Below are 24,307 nucleotides of genomic sequence, written 5' to 3'. Positions count from 1 at the left end.
TAGTCTAATAACCTATGCAATATGATATACAAAATAATTGGAAACAAATAACAATAAGGGCAATACAAATCAACCAGTGATATGCACAACAGGGTAACAAGAACGCCATTAATATCGCTCAACAAATAATAAATACAAGTCGAGTCGTTACATTTATACTATTTATTTACTCTTCCTCATACTTGTTTACTTCTTACTATACATGATTTATTGGACCACTAGTAAGTGTCGATGTCGACCCCTCATCACTACTTATCCCGGGTTAGGCTAGATACTTACTAGGTACGTGTTGATTTACGTACTCATACTACACCTCTGCACTTATTGTGCAAGTTTTCATTTTTGGTGGTCTCTTGGGCACAGAGGCGCAACTATTACGGGGAGTTTACGGTAAGCTGCATTCTATATTACGATCCGAAGCATACAGAGTCTCCATCGGCGTTATTTATATTCTCCTGTCTAACTTGTATTCCAGACAGATTTAGTATATTATTATATTTCTAGTTGATTCTCATGCACTTGTGACACCGGGTTTTGGGGGTTTCTACTGGATGTTTAGTATGGTAATTCACGTAATTATTATAATTTCACCCTCGAATATTCATTTTATACTATTTAAATTCATTTATTTCACGTTATGACTTTAGACTAGACTTGCATAGGGTGATAGACTCGCTATTGTAGAGATGTGACGAGCTACTTGATAATCCGCGTAATAATTTGTGCTTCGCTTATGAATTTCTCCTGCATTGTGCGTATTCATCACAAGGTTTTCCTTAAAATTCATAACTCATGCGTTTATTCGTGAGTGGGGTCAGGGATCCGTTAAAGCTTCTTATTTTAATGGGATCAGGTCATTCGCCTCGGCAGGATTATGTACCACTCTCTTATGGGAGCATGCTGTTCGCCTCAGGAGTATAATATATGTATCTTTGGTTCGTGTCGTTTGACCCTCGACAGTGCACACATTATGATGGGATCGAGCCGTTCACCGCGACATTTATATAAAACACACTTATGGACCGGGTTGTTTTTTTCATAATCCGCCTGGCAATAGCCACAGGCTCCCAATTTCAACATAATCAGACTATTATCAATTTACCAACAACTAGACAAATTGTACAAGGTATAAAAATAAGCCCAAGGAAAATCACAATATCACATAAAAATCACCAATGTAACAACCTCACATCATCACATATCATCCCTGACAATAGCCTCCCTTATCTCTCCTATAGCCACCCTTATCACTCCTATAATAACCTCCCTTATCCCTCCGCCCTAACATTATCAATAGCCACCTTTATCGCTCCTATATCCACCCTTATCGCTCCTATAGCCACCCTTATCGCTCCTATAGCCACCCTTATCTTTCCGCCCAGACAATATCCCAACACACATATCAACAGTGAAATGCCTCCCTTATGCCCACATAATATCAACAGTGAAATGCCACCCTTATGTCCTAAAAATAATAATACAATTAAAACTATAATTTACACGAAATATTATCACAACAACGTAACAAAGTCAATTCATATCACAATTTGCCCAATGGCCACAACCAATTCCAAGGATATAACAAAATCAATTAATTTCACAACAAATAGCCCAAGGCTCCACACAATGTATATAAAACCTCAAAAATAATCAACAGAGATAGAAAATAATCAGCATAGGGCAACACCTTCATTAATCCAAATTTTGATAATTATACTAACACTTCTTCTTAAACTTACTTAATTAATGATTTGCATAGGGAAAATCCATAATAAAATTAAATTTCAAGAAATATCAAACCATAAAACTCACGGAATTCACATAAATATACAAGTAATATTCACATCAAATCGTCATATAAAAATAAATTTAATAAATGCGAATTGAGGCATGGCAAATAGATGATTAAATAAATGCCAACAATTAACTAATTTTCTACACAATATACCCAAGACTTTAACTCAATAAAGTTTTCACATATAAGCCCGAGTACGTACTCGTCACTTCGCGTACACGGCTATTAACAATTCACAAATGGCACATAAGACTCGATGCCTAAGGGGCAATTCCCCCACTCGAGGTTAGGCAAGATACTTACCTTTTTGAAGTTATGCCGATATTTCAAAATCGTCTTCTTGCTTGAATTGACCTTCGGACTGCTCAAATCTATCCAAATTAATTGGATAACTTCATTAAAATTTATCGGAAACAATTCCGGATAATAATACATCGACTTAAAAATTTATTCCAAAAGGTCAACAAAAGTCAACGCGGGGCTCGCCCTTCGGAACCCGACATAATATTTACGAAATCCGAACACCCATTCCGATACGAGTTCAATCAAACCAATTTTATAGAATTCCAATAATAACTTGACCTCTAAATCTTAAATTTTCGTTTTTGAAAGATTTTTCAAAAATCTTGATTTCTTCCATAAAAATACGAATTAAATGATGAATATAATCATAGATTCATGAAATATAAACACTTTAGGATATATAACACTTACCCCAACCAAGCTTGTGAAAAATCCCTCCAGAATCGCCCAAATCCGAGCTCCAAAAATCCAAAATGAAAAATGGCGAAATGACCATTTTTGGTCTTTATGATTCTGTCTGGAACCTCTTCTGTGGAAAGCATTTCGCATCTGTGCAATCGCAGAAGCGATGGCCAAAGGCGCATCTGCGGACCTTGCCGCTTATGTGTTCCACTGATCGCACATGCGATGAGTTGCCAGCATTGTCAATATCGCTTCTACGATGGCTCCCTCGCTTCTGCCTGGTCACACCTGCGCCCAAAATTCCGCAGGTGCGATTCCAACATCTGCTGCCTAGAAACAACAGAAATCCCACCATTTTCAACAAGTCCAAATTCGATCCGAACCTCATCCGAAACTCATCCGAGCTACCCGGGACCTCGTCCGAATTTACCAATAAATCTCGTAATACAACACGGACCTACTCGGGGTTTCAAATTACGTCAAACAACACCGAAATTACAAATCGCCTATTGAATCGAATTATGAGTTTTCAAATCTTCCAACTTCTATATTTTACGCTGAAACGTATCAAATCAGTCCGGAATGACGTTAAATTTTGCACACAAGTCATAAATGACGTAATGGAACTATTCCAATTTCCAGAATCGAAATCTGACCTCGTTATAAAAAAATTCCACCTTCGGTCGAACTATCCAAAATCTTCTATTTTTCAACTTTCGCTAAAATGCGTCGAATTGTCCTACGGACTTCCAAACCCAAATCCGGACACACGCCTAAGTCCGAAATCACCATACGAAGTTATTGACATCATAAAAATTCTATTCCAGGGTCGTTTGTTCAAAAGTCAACTCTCTGATCAACTCTTTCTATTTAAGCATATAAATAGGAATGGTTCTTTCAATTTAATTCTAAATCTTCCGAAAATCAAACTCGACCACACCCGCCAGTCATAATATATATTACGAAGCTTCTCAAGACCTTAAGTCATGGGACGGGGCGTTAATTCTTAAAATGACAAGTCGGGTCGTTACATTTATACTGTTTATTTACTCTTCCTCATATTTATTTACTTCTTACTATACATGATTTATTGGACCACTAGTAAGTGTCGATATCGACCCCACATCACTACTTCTCCCGGGTTAGGCTAGATACTTACTGGGTACGCATTGATTTACGTACTCATACTACACCTCTGCACTTATTGTGCATGTTTTCATTTCTGATGGTCTCTTGGGCGCAAAGGCGCATCTATTGCGGGGAGTTTACGGTGAATTGCATTTTATATTACGATCCGCAGCATACAGAGTCTCCATCGGCGTTATTTATATTCTCCTGTCTAACTTGTATTCCAGACAGATTTCGTATTTTATTATATTTCTAGTTGATTCTCATGCACTTGTGACACTGAATTTTGGAGGTTCCTACTGGATGTTTAGTATGGTAATTCACGTAATTAATGGAAATTATGATTTCAAGTAATAAAAATGAGTAATTAAGTTGATCAATCACCGTTGGCTTGCATAACGGCGGCGTTAGGCACCATCACGACCTATAGTGGATTTTGGATTATGACAAAATACATACTTCATTTATATTTTCTTAAAGGGAGTGTAAAGTCAAAAGTGGATAACTAAAATGAACGGAGGGAGTACTTTCAATCTCTTTAATAACAAGAGGAAAATTGAAAGAAAAAATAATAATTTTGTTAAATTGTTTAAAGCCATAGATCTTTTGAAACATTTTTGGGCAAAAACGATAATTAAAATTGGATAGAGGGAGTATCACTTTTTTTTCATCACATCCATAACAATATTCCTCAATTTCATGTTTCAATACATTTCCTACCAACGAATGGTGGAAATTCAAACTCTGTATACATATTCAGCATCCAAATTCCCAAATTCATGAACCTACGCTAAATTCATAACTAGTTCATAATCTTGTTCCACACTGAAATGTTAGATTTCAGCCATTGAAGAATGCTTTGAGAGGAGAAATGTACAAATATTTATAACTAACTAGCAACTAATTTGTTAATACTATTCTAAATAACTAATGTATACCTCTAACTTCTAACATGTACAAATTGACCCCTATACTAACTAATGTATATACACAACACTCCAACATTCCCCCTCAAGCCGAAGGGTGTAAAATGTTTGACACTCCAAGCTTGCCAAGTAAGTAGTGATGTTGTCTTGAGCTCAGTCCTTTGGTAAGAAAATCTTCCTGTTGGTCCTTAGTGTGTACATACTTAGTCTCCAATAGTCCCTGCTTGATTTTCTATCGGATGAAATGACAGTCAATTTCTATATGCTTAGTTCTCTCATGAAATATGGGGTTTGCTGCAATTTGCATTGCAGCTTTACTGTCAGAATAAAGAGGTACGTGCTTTTGCAATGTGATTCCTAATACATGGAAGAGTCTAGTGAGCCACACAATTTCTACAACTGGAGATGCCATACTCCTATACTTTGCTTCAGCACTACTCCTGGACACTGTATGTTGTTTCTTTGATTTCCAGAAAATCAAAGAGTTTCCAAACTTCATTACATAGCCACTAACTGATCTTCTAGTGACAGGGCAGGCTATCCAGTCTGAATCATAGAATCCCAGTAGTGTGTCGTTGGGTTCCTTGTGCATCGGAACTCCCATGCCAGTTGCTGCTTTCAAATACCTGACCACCCTAATAGCTGCATCCATGTGAGACTTCTTTGGAGCTTGCATGAATTGACTAAGGGTATGTACAACGTGGTTGTTTGGCTCTAGTGGACTGCCTAATGTCTGAAGTAGAGGGTCCATCAGATGTTGGAATTCCTTGCAAGGTAGGAACAATCAGATTCTCTTCAACAGAGATTGTGGATTCCTCAGCTAAGCTTTCAAGTACTGATGATATCAGTTCCCCTTCCAGCTGTTCTAGAGTTTCTTCTCCCCTTTCACCAGTTGCAGGTTGGTCTGCTGGATTCTCAGATGCAGGCTCTGTTGTTTGATCCAATGAGATAGCTGGGGAATGCATTTTAGCTGCTTGATCATGCTCTTCATGTTTTTTGGCTTCTCCAACAGGTCTGTTAACCTACTGTAGACATAGAAAATCCTCTTAGTTCTCCATCACTGTGTGTAGATTGATCTACATCTGTGATTCTTTGAAAGGAAAAATAGATTCTCTAAAGGTAACATCTCTGCTAATAAGAAAATAGTTATTTTCCAAATCAAGTAGCACATATCTCTTTTGTGTGGAAGAGTATCCTAAAAGGACTGCTTTCTTGGCCCTAGGTACAAAATTGTCCTCCTTCACTAAGTTTGTAGAATAACACAAGCAACCAAAAACTCTTAAATGAGAAAGTGATGGTTTTATTTTGTGCAACAGTTCATATGGACTTCTGCCACTCAACACTTTAGAAGGCAACCTATTTATGATATAAATAGCAGTCTGCACACACTCACCCCAATATCTTTTTGGTAAATTTGCTTGAAACTTTAATGCCCTTGCAGTATCTAATATATGTTTGTGTTTTCTCTCCATAACTCCATTTTATTGTGGAGTGTAGGCACAACTACTCTGATAAATTACTCCCTGATCTTGGAGAATGGTGTTCCATTGGTTGTTAAATAATTCAGTTCCATTGTTTGTTCTAATCACCTTAACAGAGGTATCAAATTGATTCTTAACCATGCACATAAATTGTTTCAAAAAACAAATGGTCTCATTTTTTAATTGTATTAGAAATATCCAAGTTTCCCTTGAGTAGTCATCTACAACAGTAAGAGTAATATTTTCTTTTATGAGTTGGCACTCTATATGGCCCCTAAACGTCCTTATGTACAAGTTCAAATGCTTTAGTGCTCTTGTGTTCAGTATTAGGGAAGCAAGCCTAGATTGCTTTGCCATAGGGCATACATAATATTTGTTATGTAAGCTACTATCTACTTTATTCTAAAGAAATGGAATGTGCTGCAAGACTGGTGTTGAAGCATGTCCTAGCCTCATGTGTCACAACCAGCTTGAATCTCCCGCTCTACCTTTATTTCTAACTATTGTTACTATCTGTTTTACTCTTCTTTATTTCAACAAGTACAACCCTTCAATTTCCTTACCAATCCCCCTCACCTTGACATTGTAGAGGTCCTGAAACACACACAATTCAGTCAAGAAAATGGCAGCACACAACATGTCTCTTGTTAACTTTGACATTAACATCAAGTTAAACTTTAAATCTGGTACATGGAGAATATTTTTTAGTATTTTGTCAGCTGATAACTGTGAATTACCAATATGAGTAATATCAGTACTAGTTCCATTAAGTAGATTTACTGAATCCCTTTTATGTTTGGCAGCACTTTGAATATTACTTAAGAGGTTCAGGGTAGAAACTATGCAGTGTGTAGCTCCTTAATCAACAATCCACTCATCTGAATGCATACCTGAACAAAGTGAACAAATTGTACCTTCCATGTTAGCATGTGTCTGCACTATGGCATCACTAGGTCCTTCCTTGTTGAGCAAGCTTAGGATCTGTTGATATTGGGCTTTAGTGAAGAAGTAATCACCACCCATGCTTTGCAAGTTCCCTATTGCTGGTGGCCCTTCTACATTATTGGCCATCATAGAGCCTCCTCTTGGTTGATATCCTCTCTTCACTTTGAAATCATCTGGATACCCAATGATTTTGAAGCAATTCTCTTTAGTATGTCCTTTCATTTTACAATGCTCACACTGCAAAAATTGCTTTCTTCCACGATAGCCTTGTCCTCTTCCTGCTTGCATAGCCAAAGGATCCAGCTTTTCTGTCATTGATAGATTTCCCATGGCTTGTTGACTTTCATCATGAGAAATCAGTGCATATGCCTGATTAAGAATTGGTTCATTAGTCTTCATCAGAATCTGCCTGCGTGCTTGATCATATGTGTCATTCAATGCATTTAGGAACTACATTAACCGTTATTGATACAGATGTACAGTGTGTTCCTTTTCCGTTGCACAACCACAACTTACACATCGTACTCTGCCCAAAGCTCTTTCAGCTTAGTAAAATAAACAACAATAGAGTCAGTTCCTTGTGATAATCTTGAAATTGCTCTGTGTATCTGGAAAATCCTCACTCGATTCACTTTATCAAATCGCTTTTTGAGGTCTTCCAATACAACATGCGCATCATACGCGTATATGATTCCACTGACGAGATCCTTTGAAACCGAGTTCATGATCCAGGAATGCACTATTGTATTGCAGGTCTCCCATTCCTGATGGAGAGAATCCTCAAACGACTCCTTTTTGCAATCTCCTGTGATGAACCCTAATTTTCGCTTAGCCTTTAGAGCTAGCTTCATTGATCTACTCCACATCCCTTAATTTTCAGAGCATGTGAGCTAAATTGGAATTAACACCAAGCCTGGTGTGTCCGAAGGTTGAAGAAAAAATGGATGTGTGTGATCAATCTTCTCCGTCGCCATTGACGATCAATTCGAGGCAGCAATTAAGCTTACAAACAATAAGAGGAGAAATTATGACTTAATCGAAATCTCCATGTAAAATTCAGCTTTACCAAAAGAATTGAACGAGAACTTTACGGACCGATCTTCTCCGCTCTGATACCATGTTAGATTTAAGCCATTGAAGAATGCTTTGAGAGGAGAAATGTCGTTCATTCTCATTAACTGAAAATAGGAACTTTGTACATATATTTATAACTAACTAGCGACTAATCTGTTAATACTATGCTAAATAACTAATGTAACCCCTAACTTTTAACATGTACAAATTGACCCCTATACTAACTAATGTATATACATATCACTCTAACATGGAACTCGATTCACAAATTTTGAGGTAAAAACCTGTCCAAACCCAAGCTATATTTGACACACAACAAATTTAACTTTACCTATACACCATTTGGATACTTGATGGACCTGAATTTAGTAATTTGGTCTAGGCGGTTGTAATGACCCGACCGGTTATTTTGAACATTTGTATTCCGTTCAGCTATCTGAAGTCTTGAGTAGCTTCATGTGATGTATTATGACTTATATAAATCATCAGTTTTGGTTTTCAGGTTATTCAGAATTAATTTGGAATAATGATTCCCAACTAGGAAGCTTTAAGTTGTAAGAGTTGACCAAGATTGACTTTTTAGTACATGACCTCAGATCGGAGTTTTGATGGTTCCATTAGGTCTGGATGGTTATTTTGGACTTAGGGCGTATACCTAGATTTGCATTTGGATATTTCTAGAAGGTTTCGGCACTATTTGGCGAAAGTTAGAAATTTGAAGGTTTGGAATGTTCATAAGTTTGACTGGGAGTTGACTTTGATGATATCAGGTTTGAATTGTGATTTTGGGAATTGGAATAGCTTCGTTATGCTATTTTGGAGTTGGATGCAAAATTTGAGTTCATTATGAGTTGATTTGATAAGGTTCGATACGAGTTTTGGAAGTTGAAAGATTCGAAGTTCATTAAGTTCGATTTGAGATGCGATTCGTGGTTTTGATGTAGTTATGCATGATTTAAGGCCTCAAGTAACTCTATGTTATGTTATGGTACTTGTTGGTATATTCGTAAGGGGTCCCGAGAGGCTCGGGTGAGTTTCAGATGGGTTGAGGTTATGTTGCACTCGTTTTTGATGTTTTGATGTCATTTCTTTAATCATAAATGGTACCACATTAAGCAAATGAGCTCCGATTCATGTTTTGATTGAATAATTAGATCCATATCGTAATTTTGGAACTATAGCAACTAGAATTATCAGGTTTCGATATCGTATGAGGAATTTATGGTCATTTTACTAGGAGTTGGGTTGCTAGATTTAATTAATTACGACATTGCCACTGAATTCGTATTTAAAAATCTGCACTATTTTCAAATAGTGAAACCAGCATATCTCCTTCATTATAAGGTCAAATGGAGTGATTCAAAAGCCTAACTTAACTGAGATTTCGGACGGAATCTATTGGAGGTATCAAAAGTGAGTTTCGTGATCATTTGTCATGAGAAACAAGGCAGAAAAGTTGGGTAGAAACATATAATATCGAGGGTTTATTCATTTGGTCATATTTTGAGTTGGGGAACTCAGATTTGGGAAATGTTTGAGGCGATTTTCACCACATAGATTGGGGTAAGTGTTCTATACTCTGTTTTGGTTATATTTCATGAATACATCTTCGTTTTTGGCATTTGATTGATGATTTCAAAGTGAAATTTGGGATTTTTGACTAAAATTTCATAAAGTGAATTTTTGAGTTTTGAACATCGATTCGAGTAGGAAAGGCGGTCACATCAAGAAATTCCCTATCAATGAATAGATTAGTCTACTAAAGTCAATAATCTCCTTTTTCATATATGAGACCATCTGCTTTTCTATCCTAAACTATAGATATGAAAGAAAAACGAAATATAGATATTCCCATGGTAGGAATAGGGCAGTTGCACTAAGGAAAAGAGCTAGGGATATGATAAAGGTGACAGGACAGGGTTCCAAACTTGCCTTAGTCTCAAATAGGGCGCAATCTAGGGCCATTACTATATGAATGAGACTTTATCCTTATTACATTACAAGCGATACCTCAAAGTCCAAAAATGCTCCTCTAGACCCGAGCTTGGTAAATAAGGTCGCGGGAAATTTTTTTATTCCGGCCTTTAAGTGATAGGGGGAGTCACTCTTGCATTCTCTCTCTTGGGTAGGTCAGTCTCGCTCTCTCTTGTCGGTAAGTATATCTGTTATGGTATCGCTGTCATGCCGTTCCAAGAGTGCTTGTTAATTTGTAGTTTTGAGGGTGGTCAGATTTGAGTGAAACTAGTATGATTGGACTCGTAATTGAATGAACTGTCAGATTTTGTGAGTTTCATCGGGTTTCGACGGGCAACCCGGGTTTGACTTTTTGGTTGACTTTGAGCTTTTGATTAAAGATTCGACCTTTATCAATTGGGTTTGTTTCCTTTGGCATTATTTGATGTTCTTGAGTTGCTTTTGGCTAGTTTTGAGCCGTTCGGAGGTTGATGTATTCGAGATGGCATTTCTAGAGTATTGTGTGGCTTGCTCGAGGTAAGTAACACTTCTAAACTTGGTGCTGAGGGTATGAACCCCGAATATACATGTTATGTGTTTGGTATTGAGGTGACACACATGCTAGGTGACGGGCGTGTGTGCGTGCACAGTGTGAATCATGAATCAATTATTTCTATGGTACTGTGTAGTGACCTAATCTTGTCTTTATCCAAGAGATTTCTATGTGTTAGTGTAATTGAGCTTTGATCCATGTTAGAAACCATGTTTAGGCTATATGCTTATCCTGTTGGGACCCACTGAGGTCATTTTTGTTGTTGAGTTATTTGCTTAAATTGCAATTACATACTCAGTCATACTCATTCATTGCATATCATATCTCAGTCTCTGTTATCATTTGTCTCACATTATATTATCAATGTTTGGGTCGATTAGCATGAGTTTTGTGAGGCCGAGAGACTGGAGAGATTGATGACTGAGTGAGGCCGAGGGCCTGATTGTGAGGATGTTTATGGTATCGAACTACACGCTGCAACATGCTTTATTAATTTATGCCATGATTGGCTTATATTAGCGCTTGGACGGGATTTGCCCCTCCGGAGTCTGCACACCTATAGTGAGCGTAGGTATTTATTGAGTGTGAGTGCCGAGAGCGAGTGCCAAGTTATTGTGAGGACTGAGTGACTGTGAGGACTGAGTTATTGCGAGGACTGAGCGACTGGGAGGACTGAGTGAATTGATACTCTGAGAGTATGCATATGATTTTATCACTAAATTGCATTGCATTCGACATGCACACATGACATACAAGCATAAAGATGTATTTTTCTCATGTTGTACGGTATTGTCTCATTCATGGTTTCACATACACATTGATATGTAGGTAGAGAGATGTACTTTCCTTATGCCATTTGATAATGAAACATCTTACCTGTTGTTGAATGTTTTTGGGAAAAACACAGTTTTTCTGATTTACTCATATTTTGGTGATTTCAGTAAAAGATTTAGGTTTTCACTAACATATTTGAAAAACATGCCTATTTTCTGGAACTGTGAACGAGCTGAGAATTATATCTCTAAGTTATTTCTTGTACCACTTTTATTATATTGTTATGAGTTGTTGTTGGCTATTGGTGTTGGACTCTGACCTTTGTCCCAACTTGTCACTATTTTCAACCTAAGGTTAGATTTGTTAATTACTAAGTACATGGGGTCAGTTATACTCGTACTACACTTCTACACCTTGCGTGCAGATTTTGGATGATGATGTTGTGTGGTGGAGCTAGAATTGAAGATGTACCTACGTTCCTGTCATAACTTCCTCTTGTTCTAGGTAGCTTTAACATTGCAAATCTGTTCACATATATTTCAAATAGATGATGTATTTGTTTCATATCAGCTTTGTAAACTCTATATCTTAGAAGTTCATGATTTGTACTACCAGCCCTTGGGAATTTCTTGTATAAAAGTTCAGTATATTATCAATATATCTCTCGGTAAATCTCATTTGAATTGGATTATTATTAATTGCCTTACTTAGCGGGTTGGGTTAGGTACCATCACGACTAATTTGATTTTGGGTCGTGACAAGTTAGTATCAGAGCTCTAGGTTCATAGGTTCTACGAGTCATGAGCAAATGTGTAGTAGAGTCTTACGGATCGGCATGGTGGCGTCCATACCTATCTTCGAGAGGCTACAAGGCATTTAGGATAAACTTTCCATCTTTCTTTCCTTATCGTGCGACATTGATTCAGCTTGAAGCATATCTCTTTGAATTTCTTCCACTCATTCATATGCGCATGTGAGCGCTCAGTATTAGCTGTACATCGATGGCTTGTGAAATTCCATGGATGAGGTGCGAGATGTATTTTCTGTGTTTTGGTGATGGTCTAGTGTAAAGGACTTGGGGCTGGGTTTGGACCGCAGCTTAGGCTCGGTAGTTTCAGTTGTGTGAGCATGTGCCTTGGGACTTCTATGTCCAGTGGTGTCCCTATGAGTGGAATTTATGGCCCAATGAGTGGTTGGATGGCTATATGATGAAGTATAATGTGACTGCGGGATGTGTTCAGATGGATTGAATATGATGAAAAGCGTTTTCTTGGGATGTAAAAAGGAATATTGGGTTCTTGATTTATTTCTTAATGTGTTGTATAGTCTCGAGTTATGTGTGTGTTGAAGAGTCTTTCATGTTATATTGTGGAACGAATTAGATTCTCATATCTTATTGATGAGTTCAGATTCAGGAAGATTAAGTGGTTGCGTAGTAGTTATGGTTGTGAAAGGGTATAGAGAGATGTCAGTTGAGGCTATGTAGGTGGGTTATGACATGCATGGTAATTTATGGATGTGTGATCCTTATGATGTTGTGTGGAGGCTTTCTTTTCAACCAGTGGATTATAGATATTGCGATTTGAGTTTAGATTGGTTGAGAAAATTGACCTGACCGTCACAAGAATGAATGAGAGCTTAGTAGATTATTTGAGGTACTATATGGTTTGTGCTATAAGAGCTTATGAAGGATTTAGTTAAATCTCACTGCAGTATTATGGTGCAGTTATAGAGTATGGGCATTATGAGTTATCGATTGTTTTGTTCTATTGCTTTGAGCCAAGTGAGGGAGCATGCTATCGACGATTTGAATGCATGGTTATGTGTTGTATTGGTTTCGGTTTGAGGCATACTTGTGGATCGGTTATGACTTGTAGAGACTGGTTTTAAGGATGACTTAAGCAAGGAAATTTTTGGATGCATGTTGTACTACACGTTTTGAGTATATAGTAATATGGGAATGATTTGGATATGTTGTACATAGTAGATGTGATGTACTAAGAAAAGGGATTCACTCGGTTGCTTAGAGGTGTGAATTAGTTCTTTGGGTGTTGTCGTGCTAATGGGGCACATGTTGTTCGGCCCATTTGGTGGTGCAATTGAGATTTGAACAGAGTGGATGACTCTCGAGAAGGTTCTAATGGATTCAAGATTTATATGTAGCAATTGAGAATTTTTTTTTGGATTTGTATATGGCTAGAATATGAGATTTACATTAGATGGTGTCGAGACTCGCGGTATTTCTTTATCATTATGGATTCTGCATTTCAGTATCAGGAGGGTGAAGGAAATGACTTTAGATTCACAGAAGGTCTCTTTAGAGTGTGAGTCTCGGTTGTGGTAATTTTGGGGTGCTTAAGAGAGAATACATTGGCTTATGGTCCTTAGGGAAGTGTGGTTTTATGTTAGGATCTCTTGTGGTGAGCTTGGGGGTAAGGATTGTGGTGTTCTCGCAAGGAGAAGTGTCAACTTGAGGGTAATTCGGAAGGAACTCAGAGAAATAGGATAGCTTGGTAGTAGGTTGGATCAGCACAATAATGGATATGATCGGTTCTTTGGGTACTTATGATGTGGTGAGTCTCTACAAGTGTTTTGGGGAAATACTCTTGGGTTTGGCGACATGCATGGTTTGGTTAAGTTAGAGAGATTTAGTTCTGATGACTTGGTTATATGCAAATGGGTTTCGAAGAGTTCTTGATGGCTTCTACCACAATTTGAGATGGATATTTCCTACCGGCATGAGGATCATGTTGCGTGTTATGATTTTCTCTTGGATGGGATCAAATGGAAGGTTTCTGACTGATCAAGTATGTATTCTGTTGGTGACTCAGAGTTGATTATAAGATTCTCATACTTTTCATGTGATCACATGATAGATGCGGTGTGTTTTGTGGGATTGAGATATGCATGTGCAAGGTCACGATTCAGTTTTGAAAAGAATGCAATGAATTCTTAGACAACATGGACGGTTTCAGATGACTAGATAAATTCTATTACTACTTGGTATTGCCTGAGAAGGGTGCACATTTCAGAAGGGCGCACTGAGTTTCGACTTGCGGATGCTTCATTGGTATTGCGGTACTCGCGTGATGGATCGACTGCAGATACCTAGATTTTGCTATATGGCATGGAAGAATTATAGAAGTATTTATCGTAGGGATGATTATGTATGATAGATATGTTATTCATTCGAGAGGCAGAGTTGGGATCGGCTATGATGATTCATGTGTTCTATCAATTTGGAGACTGGGAGTTCTCGGAAGCAGATTATTTCGGGGTTGTAGACTGTGAAGATGTGGCCAAAGTTAGCTAGTTGGTAGTACATGCTATGGTTAGGTCGTTGTGAACTTTTGGAGGGCTATTTATCTATTTGGGGATGACTGGAGTTGATTTGGGAGCCATTGGTAGACCCAATGAGGAGGTGTATTCTACACCGGGTCAGATTTGCTGACTCAGCATCGTTAAATGCCGAAGGGTGTGTCATTCGGTTAGAGTTGAGCTTGTTCGTGTTCTGATATGTTCTGTGTGTTACTGTTCTATGCTATATTGGGTTGTGATTTGTTGGTTATACGCACACTAGATGCGTTTCTGCTTCGAGGAGATGATTATTGAGGTGTTGATTGGCTGGTTGTGCCATGATTATGGTTTTTCTGTTGATGGTATATCATGCTATCCATTTTTTCATGATTATGGTCATGCACCTTGTGTGGTTGTTTTTGACTTGCTTATGGTTGTTAATTTTGAGCATTGGGGCTCAAGGTATTTCATATGGACCGGTGTTTGGATAGGGTCATGCGTTGCAGTGGAGTATGTTGAGATATGATCTTTTGTGTTAGATTCGCGTGTCTTGATTCTACTATGTGTGATGGGTTCATAGCACTGCATTTGTGGTGGTACTTGTTTAGCGTACGAGACAAATCTGTTATTTGATTCTTTTTTTTTCATGTTTGAATACATTGAAATTGTTGCTTATTGGTGCACGGATTGCACGGTTTTTGGTTTAGGTTGTATTGGTGTGGCATGTCAATAGAATAGTTGTGATTTGACCTAGAATGAGTACTATTGGATTTGATTACGGTATGTTTGGAAGAACAATATCAGATGTCGGCTTAGAATTTGGCTTTGGCTCTTGTCGGACGAGAGAGAGCTCCATGACGTGTTCGTCTAATGAGTGGTTATTAGTTTTTGTGTGTTTATTTAGCGTACGAAGGTTTTGAACAAAGTTTTATTTGATATGATGATTCTTTTTCGGTACCAGATTTTTTTGAGTAGTTATTGCGGTCGGAAGTTATTGCTATAAGTATTTGAGTTATGTGGTATATCATGTGATTACATCTTGGGTTATAATTATGGCTCGATATAGCTTGTTCAGACTTATACAATGTGTAAATGAGAGATTCGGTAGGAAGTTCGGGATGTTGGAAATTGGATTGTGAGGTTTACAAACTAAGGTTGCAGTAATGATCTTCAGTTATGTTGTGTTGGCGGGACTATATGGAATAGGGTGACATTGGATCACCCCCGGGTATGTGCATGGTAAGGTTACACGACTATTTGATGGCTTTGAGCGACTTTTGGCACGTTCGAGGACGAACGTATATTTAAGTGGGGAAGAATGTAACGACCCGACCGGTCGTTTTGAATATTTGCATTTCATTCAGCTATTTGAAATCTTTAGTAGCTTCATATGATGTATTATGACTTGTTTGAATCATCGGTTTGGTTTTCAGGTTATTCGGAATTTATTTGGAAGAATGATTCCCAACTAGGAAGTTTTAAGTAGGAAGAGTTGACCAAGTTTGACTTTTCAGTACTTGACCTCGGATCGGAGTTTTGATGGTTCCGTTAGGTCCGAATGGTGATTTTTGACTTGGGTGTATGCTTGGATTTGCATTTGGATATTTCTAGAAGGTTTCGGCACTATTTGGCGAAAGATAGAAATTTGAAGGTTTGGAATGTTCATAAGTTTGACCGGGAGTTGACTTTGATGATATCATGTTCGAATTATGGTTCCGGGGGAATAGCTTCGTTTTGTCATTTGGGACTTGTGTGCAAAACTTGAGTTCATTCCGAGTTAATTTGATAATGTTCGACACGAGTTTTAAAAGTTGAAAGATTCAAAGTTCATTAAGTTCGATTTGAGGTGCGATTCATGATTTTGATGTTGTTAGGCATGATTTGAGGCGTAGAGTAAGTCCGTGTTATGTTATGAGACTTGTTGGTATGTTCGGACCGGGTCCTAATTGTCATGATCCAAAATTCTAACCTGTCGTGATGGCGCCTATCTCGATACTAGGTAAGTCGACAATCTCAATAAACTACAATTTCTTTTATGTTTGAAAATATAATATTTAAACACAATCCACATATCTCGCAAATACCGATATAAACACTCCCAAAATCTAGTATCACTGAGTACATGAGCATCTAATATGAATACAAGTTTGGAAAATACGGTCCTTAACAGTGTGAGACCAAATATAGTAATAAGGAGATTGGGTAGGAGAGGCAAGGTCTGCAAAATACAACAACTACCTTTGAATCTCAGAAAAACCAACTGTGCGAAAGAATCAACAACCGCTATGTCCGAGAATACCTGGATCTGCACACGAAGTGCATGGTGTAGTATGAGTATAACCAACTCAGAAAGTAACAATAATAAATAAGGAACTGAAGATAGTGACGAGCTACACAGTTATAGTTCATTTTCAGTAATTCCAGCAAAGAATAGACATGCTTTCAAATCCGGTAGTTTAAGTCAAATCAATTTTTATACAGTTCAAGTTCATATAATCCGGATATAAAAATCTTTCAGAGATTTCACAACAATGACAGATAGAAACTAAGTGCAACAACAAATGAAAAGCAAGTACAGCCTCTCAGGGCAACCGTCACTTAATTTATCACAACAGCTCAATCACTCAGCTCTCAGCCCTCAGTACTCACACTCAATAGGTACATGCGCTCACTGGGGGTGTACAGACTCCAGAGGGGCTCCTACAGCCCAAGCGCTATAATCTGCACGGACAACTCACGTTCTGCACGAACAACTCACATGCCATAGTATAAATATCTGTATCTGCACGGACAACTCACATGGTGCACGAACAACTCACGTGCTATAGTATAATAAAAGGATCCGCACGGACAACTCACGTGCTGCACGGACAATTCACGTGCTGCACGGACAACTCACGTGCCACAGTATAAATATCTGGATCTGCACGGACAACTCACGTGCTACACGGACAACTCACGTGCTATAGTATAATAAAAGGATCCGCACCGACAACTCACGTGCCATAGTATAAATATCTGGATCCGTACGGATAACTCACGTGCTGCATGGACAACTAACGTGCTATAGTATAATATCTCACATTCAGACACTCGACCTCACTCAGTCATAAATCTCTCCAGTCTCTCGGGCTCTCAATAGTTATGATACTCGGCCCAAATAACAATAATATGATGCATCAGTAATGAACAATAAAGACTGAGATAAAATAAACAAGTAAACTATGACTGAGTACAAAACAATAATTTAGCAGATAATTCAACATGTACAAGACCTTTGTGGTCTTTACAGCACCAATACATAGCCTAAGCATGCTTCACTGTCAAATTTTGTATAGCACAGAAGGGGCACATAGCTAACGACAAGTTTATTCAACTTTCCAATTTCACGGAATGGATCAAGTCCCAATTCCCATAGTGCATGCCCACACGCCCGTCACCTAGCATGTGCGTCACCTCCAAATTACTCACATAATACAATAATCTGGGGTTTCATACCCTCAGGACCAAATTTAAAATTGTTACTTACCTCAAACCATGAAATTCTTGCCTCTAAGCCTTTGCCATGTAAATTGGCCTCCAAACACCTCGAATCTATCCACAAATAATTCGATTCAGTCAATAAAATTTATTGGAATTAATTCCATAAGAAAATGCAAATTTTCCATAAAAATACGAAATTTAACTCGAAAATCGTCCTGGGTCCCACGTCTCAGAATCTGACAAAACTCACAAAATCCAACAACCCATTCAATTACGAGTCCACCCATACCAATTTTATCAAATTCCAATAACAACTCGACCTCCAAATCTAAAATTTTCGTTCTTGAAAAGTTTTGCAAAAATCTTGATTTCTTCCATTTAAATCCGAAATAAATGATGAATATAACCATGGATTTATGAAATATAATCACTTTTGGATATAGGACACTTACCCAAGTTGAAGTCGTGAAAAATCCCTTTGGAATTGCCCAAATCCGAGACTCAAAACTCAAAAATGAGTAAAAATGGCTAACTCCCATTTTTAAGTATTCTGTCCAGACAAGTCGCATATGTGAAATGCGACATTGCCTGATTTTCGGGCAAATATAAACTGCTACCAGCCTTCATTCAGTCGACCATAATATTTTGTACAAATGTCCAAATGATGAATGGTGTAACCTTCTGGAAACTATAATCAAAGGGCTACAACTTTCATGTTTTGATAATTTTCAGATTCCTTATAGATTTCGAGATATAAGCTTCCAAAGTCAGCTCTGCGATTGCACCAGTTGCTGTCCAAAAACAGCTTCTGCAGCAGAAAAATTCCAGCAGCTCCTTTTGTCCGAAATCTATTCTGTTAACCTTTCGTAATCCACCCGAGACCCTTGGGACCTTGACCAAATATACCAACATGTCCCAAAACATAATACGAACTTAGTTGAGGCTTCAAACCATGCCAAACAAGGCCGAAATTACGAATCGCTCATCGAATCGAATTATGAGTTTTCAAATCTTCCAACTTCTATATTTTGCGCCGAAACGTATCAAATTAATTCCGATTGACCTCAAATTTTGCACACAAGTCATAAATAATATTACGGATCTATGAAAATTTTCAAAACTGAATTTCGACTGTGATATCAAAAAGTCAACTCCTCGGTCGAACTTTACAAAAATTTAACTTTTGTCGTTTCAAGCCTAATTCATCTACCGACCTCCAAATAATTTTTCAGACATGTTTCTAAGTCCAAAATCACCATATGGATCTATTATAATCATTAAAATTCTATTCCGGAGTCGTTTACACATAAGTCAATCTCCGGTTAACCCTTCTCAGTGTAACGACCCAGCCGGTCGTTTCGAGAGTTATAGCCCCGTTTCCCCAATTTCTACTTCTTTTTGAGTCCTTCAGCTATATTGTGTTATACTGGGTTAGTTGGTTTGGGTCCGGAGTGGTTTCAGAGTGAATTGAGATACTTAGTCTCTAAAGTAGAAGCTTAAGTTAGAACAGTCAACCGGATATTGACTTATGTGTAAACTATCTCGGATTTGAACTTTGATGGTTCCGTTAGATCCATTAGGTGATTTTGGACTTAGGAGTGCGTCCGGTCCATGATTTGGAGGTCCGTAGTGGAATTAGGCTTGAATTGGCGAAAGTTGGAAATTTGGCGATTTTTGGTCGGCAGTAGATTATTTGATATCGTGGTCGGAATGGATTTTCGGAAATTGGAGTAGGTTTGTGGTGTCATTTGTGACGTGTGTGTAACATTTGAGGTCATTTGGACTTGGTTTGGTAGGTTTCGGCATCGTTGGTGGAATTTGGAAATTTAGAAGTTCTTAGGCTTGAATCCGAGGGTAATTTGGTGTTTTGATGTTGTTTTGAGTGATTCAAAAGCTCGACTAAGTTTGTATGATGTGTTGATATATTTGGTTGAGGTTCCGAGGGGCTCGGGGGTGATTCCGGATGGCTAACGGGAGGTTTGGAATTTGGAAATGCAGCTGAGCTACTGCTGCTGGTGTTTTCCTGCACCTGTGGAAGTAGAGCCGCAAGTGCGCTTGGGGAACCGCAGATGCGGAGTTAGAGGACTTGGGCTAGAACCGCAGGTGTGTAAAAGTGGTCGCATCTACGAGCCCGCAGATGCGAGACCGAGTCGCAGATGCGGAAGTGAGGAGATTGGCCTTTTCCGCAGAAGCGGAGGGAGATACGCAGGTGCGTAACCGGAGGTGCGTAATCGCAGGTGCGAGACGTTGGCCGCAGATGCAGAACCTGGAGTATTAAGTGAGTTCCGCACCTGCGATGGGAATTCCGCAGGTGCGATGTCAAAGAAGCAGGCAAGTGGACCGCATGTGCGGTTTCGCTGGGCAGAAGGTATAAAAAGGGGACTTCGTGATTTTTGCTCATTTCCACCATTTTCAAGTCGGACCTTGGAGCTTTTGGAGCAATTTTTGAAGGGGATTGAAGGTTATTCACTAAGGTAAGTTGCTTGAGCTCTATTATCATTGGCCATGGTGTTCTCCTATTGATTTCCCACCTAATTAGTAGGATTTTTAAAGAAAAATAAGGGGTTAGGGCTTGGGATTTTGGAGAGTGTAATTTGAGGGACCAAATGATGTCGGATTTTGATGAATTTTGTATGGTTAGACTCGTGAGTGAATGGGCTTTCGAGTTTTGTGACTTTTGTCAGATTTTGAGACGTGGGCCTGGGGGTCGGATTTGAGTCGATTTCGGGTTTTGGGTCTAATTTAGTAGTTTTCTTGTGGAATTGATTCCTTTAGAATATATTAATGGTATTGTACTGCTTGTGGCTAGATTCGGGACACTCGGAGGCCGATTCGAGAGGCAAAGGCATTGCGGAGTAGAGATTTGCTCGGATTGAGGTAAGTAACAGTTTTAAATCTGGTCCTGAGGGTATGAAACCCCAGATTTTGGTAACATGTGATTACTTTGGAGGTGACGCGCATACTAGGTGACGGGCGTGTGGGCATGCACCGAGTGGATTGTGACTTGGTCCGTCACGTGGAAACTATAAAGTTGAATAATTTGTTGTTAGCTATGTTCTCTCTATGCGTTGTGGAAATTTAACTGTAGTTATGTTAGAAACCATTTTTAGGCTATATGTTGGTACTATTGGGACCCACAGAGGTCGTGTACATGTTGGACTACCTACGTAATTGTTCTTTTGTACTCAGTCATAGTTTACTTGTTTATTTTATCTCAGTCTCTATTGTTCATTATTGATGCATCATATCATTGTTGTTTGGGCTGATTTCATGATTATTGAGAACCCGAGAGACTGGAGAGATTTGTGACTGAGTGAGGCCGAGGTCCTGATTGTGAGATATTATATTATAGCACGTGAGTTGTCCGTGCGGGATATTATAGCACGTGAGTTATCCGTGCACCACGTGAGTTGTCCGTGCAGATCCTTATACTAAAGCACGTGAGTTGTCCATGCAGCACGTGAGTTTTTCGTGCAAATCCACATATTTATACTATGGCACTTGAGTTGTCCGTGCAGCACGTGATTTGTCCGTGCAGATTATAATGGTTGGGCTGTAGGAGCCCCTCCGGAGTCTGAACACCCTAGTGAGCGCGGGTACCCATTGAGTGTGAGTGCTGAGAGCCGAGTGGTTGAGTTATTGTGACGAGTGGAGTGACTGTTGCCCTAAGAGGTTGTACTTGCTTTCATTTGTTGTTGCACTTAATTGCTATCTGTCATTGTTGTGAAATTCTCTAAAAGATTTTTATATCGGGGTTACACAAACTTGAGTTGTATCAAAATTGACTTGATTTAAGCTGCTGGATTTGAAAGCATGTCTATTCTTTACTGGAATTATTGAAAGTCAACTATAACTGTGTAACTCGTCATTATCTTCAGTTCCTCAGTTATTATTGTTACTTACTGAGTTGGTTGTACACATACTACACCCTGCACTTTGTATGCAGATCCAGGTATTCCCGGATATAGCGGGTGTTGATCTTTTTGCGCAGTTGAGTTTCCGGAGACTCAGAGGTAGATGCCGTGTTTTGCAGACCTTGTCTCTCCTTTCCCTATGTCCTTGTTTACTGTATTTGGTCTTAAACTATTATAGACCGTATTTTCCAAACTTGTATTCATATTAGATGCTCATGTACTCAGTGACACCAGGTTTTGGGAGTGTTTATATCGGAAATTGAGAGGCTTTTTATTTAACTCAAATTATTATGTTTTTTCAAACTTTAAGAAATTGTGGTTTATTGAGATTGTCGGCTTGCCTAGTATCGAGGTAGGCACCATCACGACGGGTGAGATTTTGGGTCGTGACAAGTTGGTATCAGAGCCCTAGGTAACATAGGTCTCACGAGTCATGAGCAGGTTTAGTAGAGTCCGCGGATCGGTACGGAGCTGTCTGTACTTATCTTTGAGAGGCTGCCGAACCCTTAGGAAAATTTAACTTTCTTGTATTCTATCGTGCAAAATTGATTCAGCTTGAAACATAACTCTTGAATTTCTTCCACGCATTTCGTATTTACATATGAGCGCTCGGTATCAGTTGTGCAATGCCGACTTGTGATTCTATGAACGAGGTTCAAGAGGTGTATTATATGTTTTGGTGATGGGCTAGTCTGGAGGACTTGAGGCCAGGTTTAGACTATAGCTTAGGCTCGATAGCTTTAGTTGTAATCTATACATTGGACTCATATGTCTGGTAATGTCCCTACGAGTGGAATTTATGTCTCGATGAGCAGTGGAATGGCTTTGTGATGGGTATGACGTAACTGGGGGATGTGTTAAGATGATTTGAATGTGACGAGAAGTGTTTCCTTGAAATGTAAAGGAAGGTCGTTGGGTGCTTGATTTTCAATTTGATGTGACGTGCGATCTCGAGTGTGAATGTTTTGAAGGATCTTTCACGTTGTTAAATTTTGGGATAAATTAAATTCTCATGTCTTGTTAATGAGTTTGGACTCAAGAAGAGTAAGTGATTGTGTAGTACTTGTTGTTGCGAATGGGTATTTCTAATGTTGATGGCTCGAGAAAGATGATCTTCGAAGAGATTTAGAGTCGGTAACATTTTATTGGTTCAGGTGCGACAGAGATGCATTTCGATTTGATGCAACAATTGGGCAGCAAAGTATGAGGGAAGACATGACGAGAAGTGTTTTGTGGTTGAAGTACTAGCAGGTCAAGTAGGAGAAGTAGAGGTTGAGAAGTCTCTTAAAATACATGATTTAACCAAAGTAAGAGTGGCAGATTAGCATATGAATTCAATGGTAGGGTAGTCGTGCGCCTTGAGAAAGTGTAGAACGGTTTGGAATCGTGATAGAATGTGATTTGACCTACGGACTTTATTTGGAGTGATGGTTACTGTACAAGGAAAGATTGAATATGGCAGAAAGGAGTTTGTTTTAAATGAAGAGGGATGTAAAGATCTTATTATCGTTTCAGGCGTATTATGACTTGAGTTCGGAATATATTGTTGAACTTTCAGTTGATGTCAATAGGGAAAGTGCAGACTTATACAAATGGTGGGCGAGCATGAGCTAAGGAGAATTTACTGATTACGTAGTCGTTGCACCCAGTGCAGCATCGTCAGAAGATGTCGGTAAGGAATTCCACAGGTGGGTTACCTCCTGTGAGCAGTTAGCGGTGGTGTGATGTTGATGAAGCTTTTGCAAGGAATATTACTTGCTACCCGGTAGGAGTTCGAGTGTGTGAATGTGGCTGGTGATTCGGAATGTTCATGAAAAGCTTAACAAAGGACTTCGAGAAGTTTGGCAGGTTAACAGTGTGAGATCTTGTTAATTGAGAAGGAGAAATCCTTGTGGGTTCTAATTTTATATAATTGCCGCTTAAAGCTATGTGGGGGAGCTTGATATTGACAATTTGATTTCATGGTTATGTGTTAAAATTTAGTTTTGGTCTGAGGCATACTTGTGGTTTAGTTATGACTTACAGAGGAGGAGATCGAGGATGGCTCGGGTAAGTAAATTCCTGGATAAGGGTTACATTGCACTTTATGAAAACATGAAAATTTTGGAATGATTAAGTTGTTATTTTGAAGGATGTAGTGCACACGAAGTATGAATTTAATTGGTCGTGATAAGGCAGGGTTACTTATTTGAGTGTTGATTGTGCTAAAGGAGCACATGTCTTTCGGCCTATTTGGGGCAGGGTAAATTAGATTTGAGTAGAGTGGATGACTCTCGAGA

The 24,307-nt window shown here is 38.8% G+C and overlaps 1 protein-coding gene across 1 annotated transcript; it reads right to left on the bottom strand.

Annotated features, from left to right (window-relative positions):
• Positions 1-5,237: 5,237 nt before the first annotated feature.
• On the bottom strand, positions 5,238-7,831 carry LOC117276844 (uncharacterized). The gene is made up of 4 exons (XM_070176971.1): positions 7,497-7,831; positions 6,926-7,389; positions 6,612-6,874; positions 5,238-5,576 (listed from the first exon to the last, which is right to left on the bottom strand). Exons 1-4 carry the CDS (start codon positions 7,829-7,831, stop codon positions 5,238-5,240), a joined length of 1,401 nt encoding a protein of 466 aa, XP_070033072.1.
• Between the last annotated feature and the right edge of the window lie 16,476 nt (positions 7,832-24,307).

This window comes from Nicotiana tomentosiformis, chromosome 5, assembly GCF_000390325.3.
Source record: "Nicotiana tomentosiformis chromosome 5, ASM39032v3, whole genome shotgun sequence".
In the NCBI taxonomy this organism is placed as follows: Eukaryota; Viridiplantae; Streptophyta; class Magnoliopsida; order Solanales; family Solanaceae; genus Nicotiana; species Nicotiana tomentosiformis.
The sequence above is the reverse complement of the archived record's forward strand: the minus strand, read 5'-3'. Positions and strand labels throughout refer to the sequence as shown.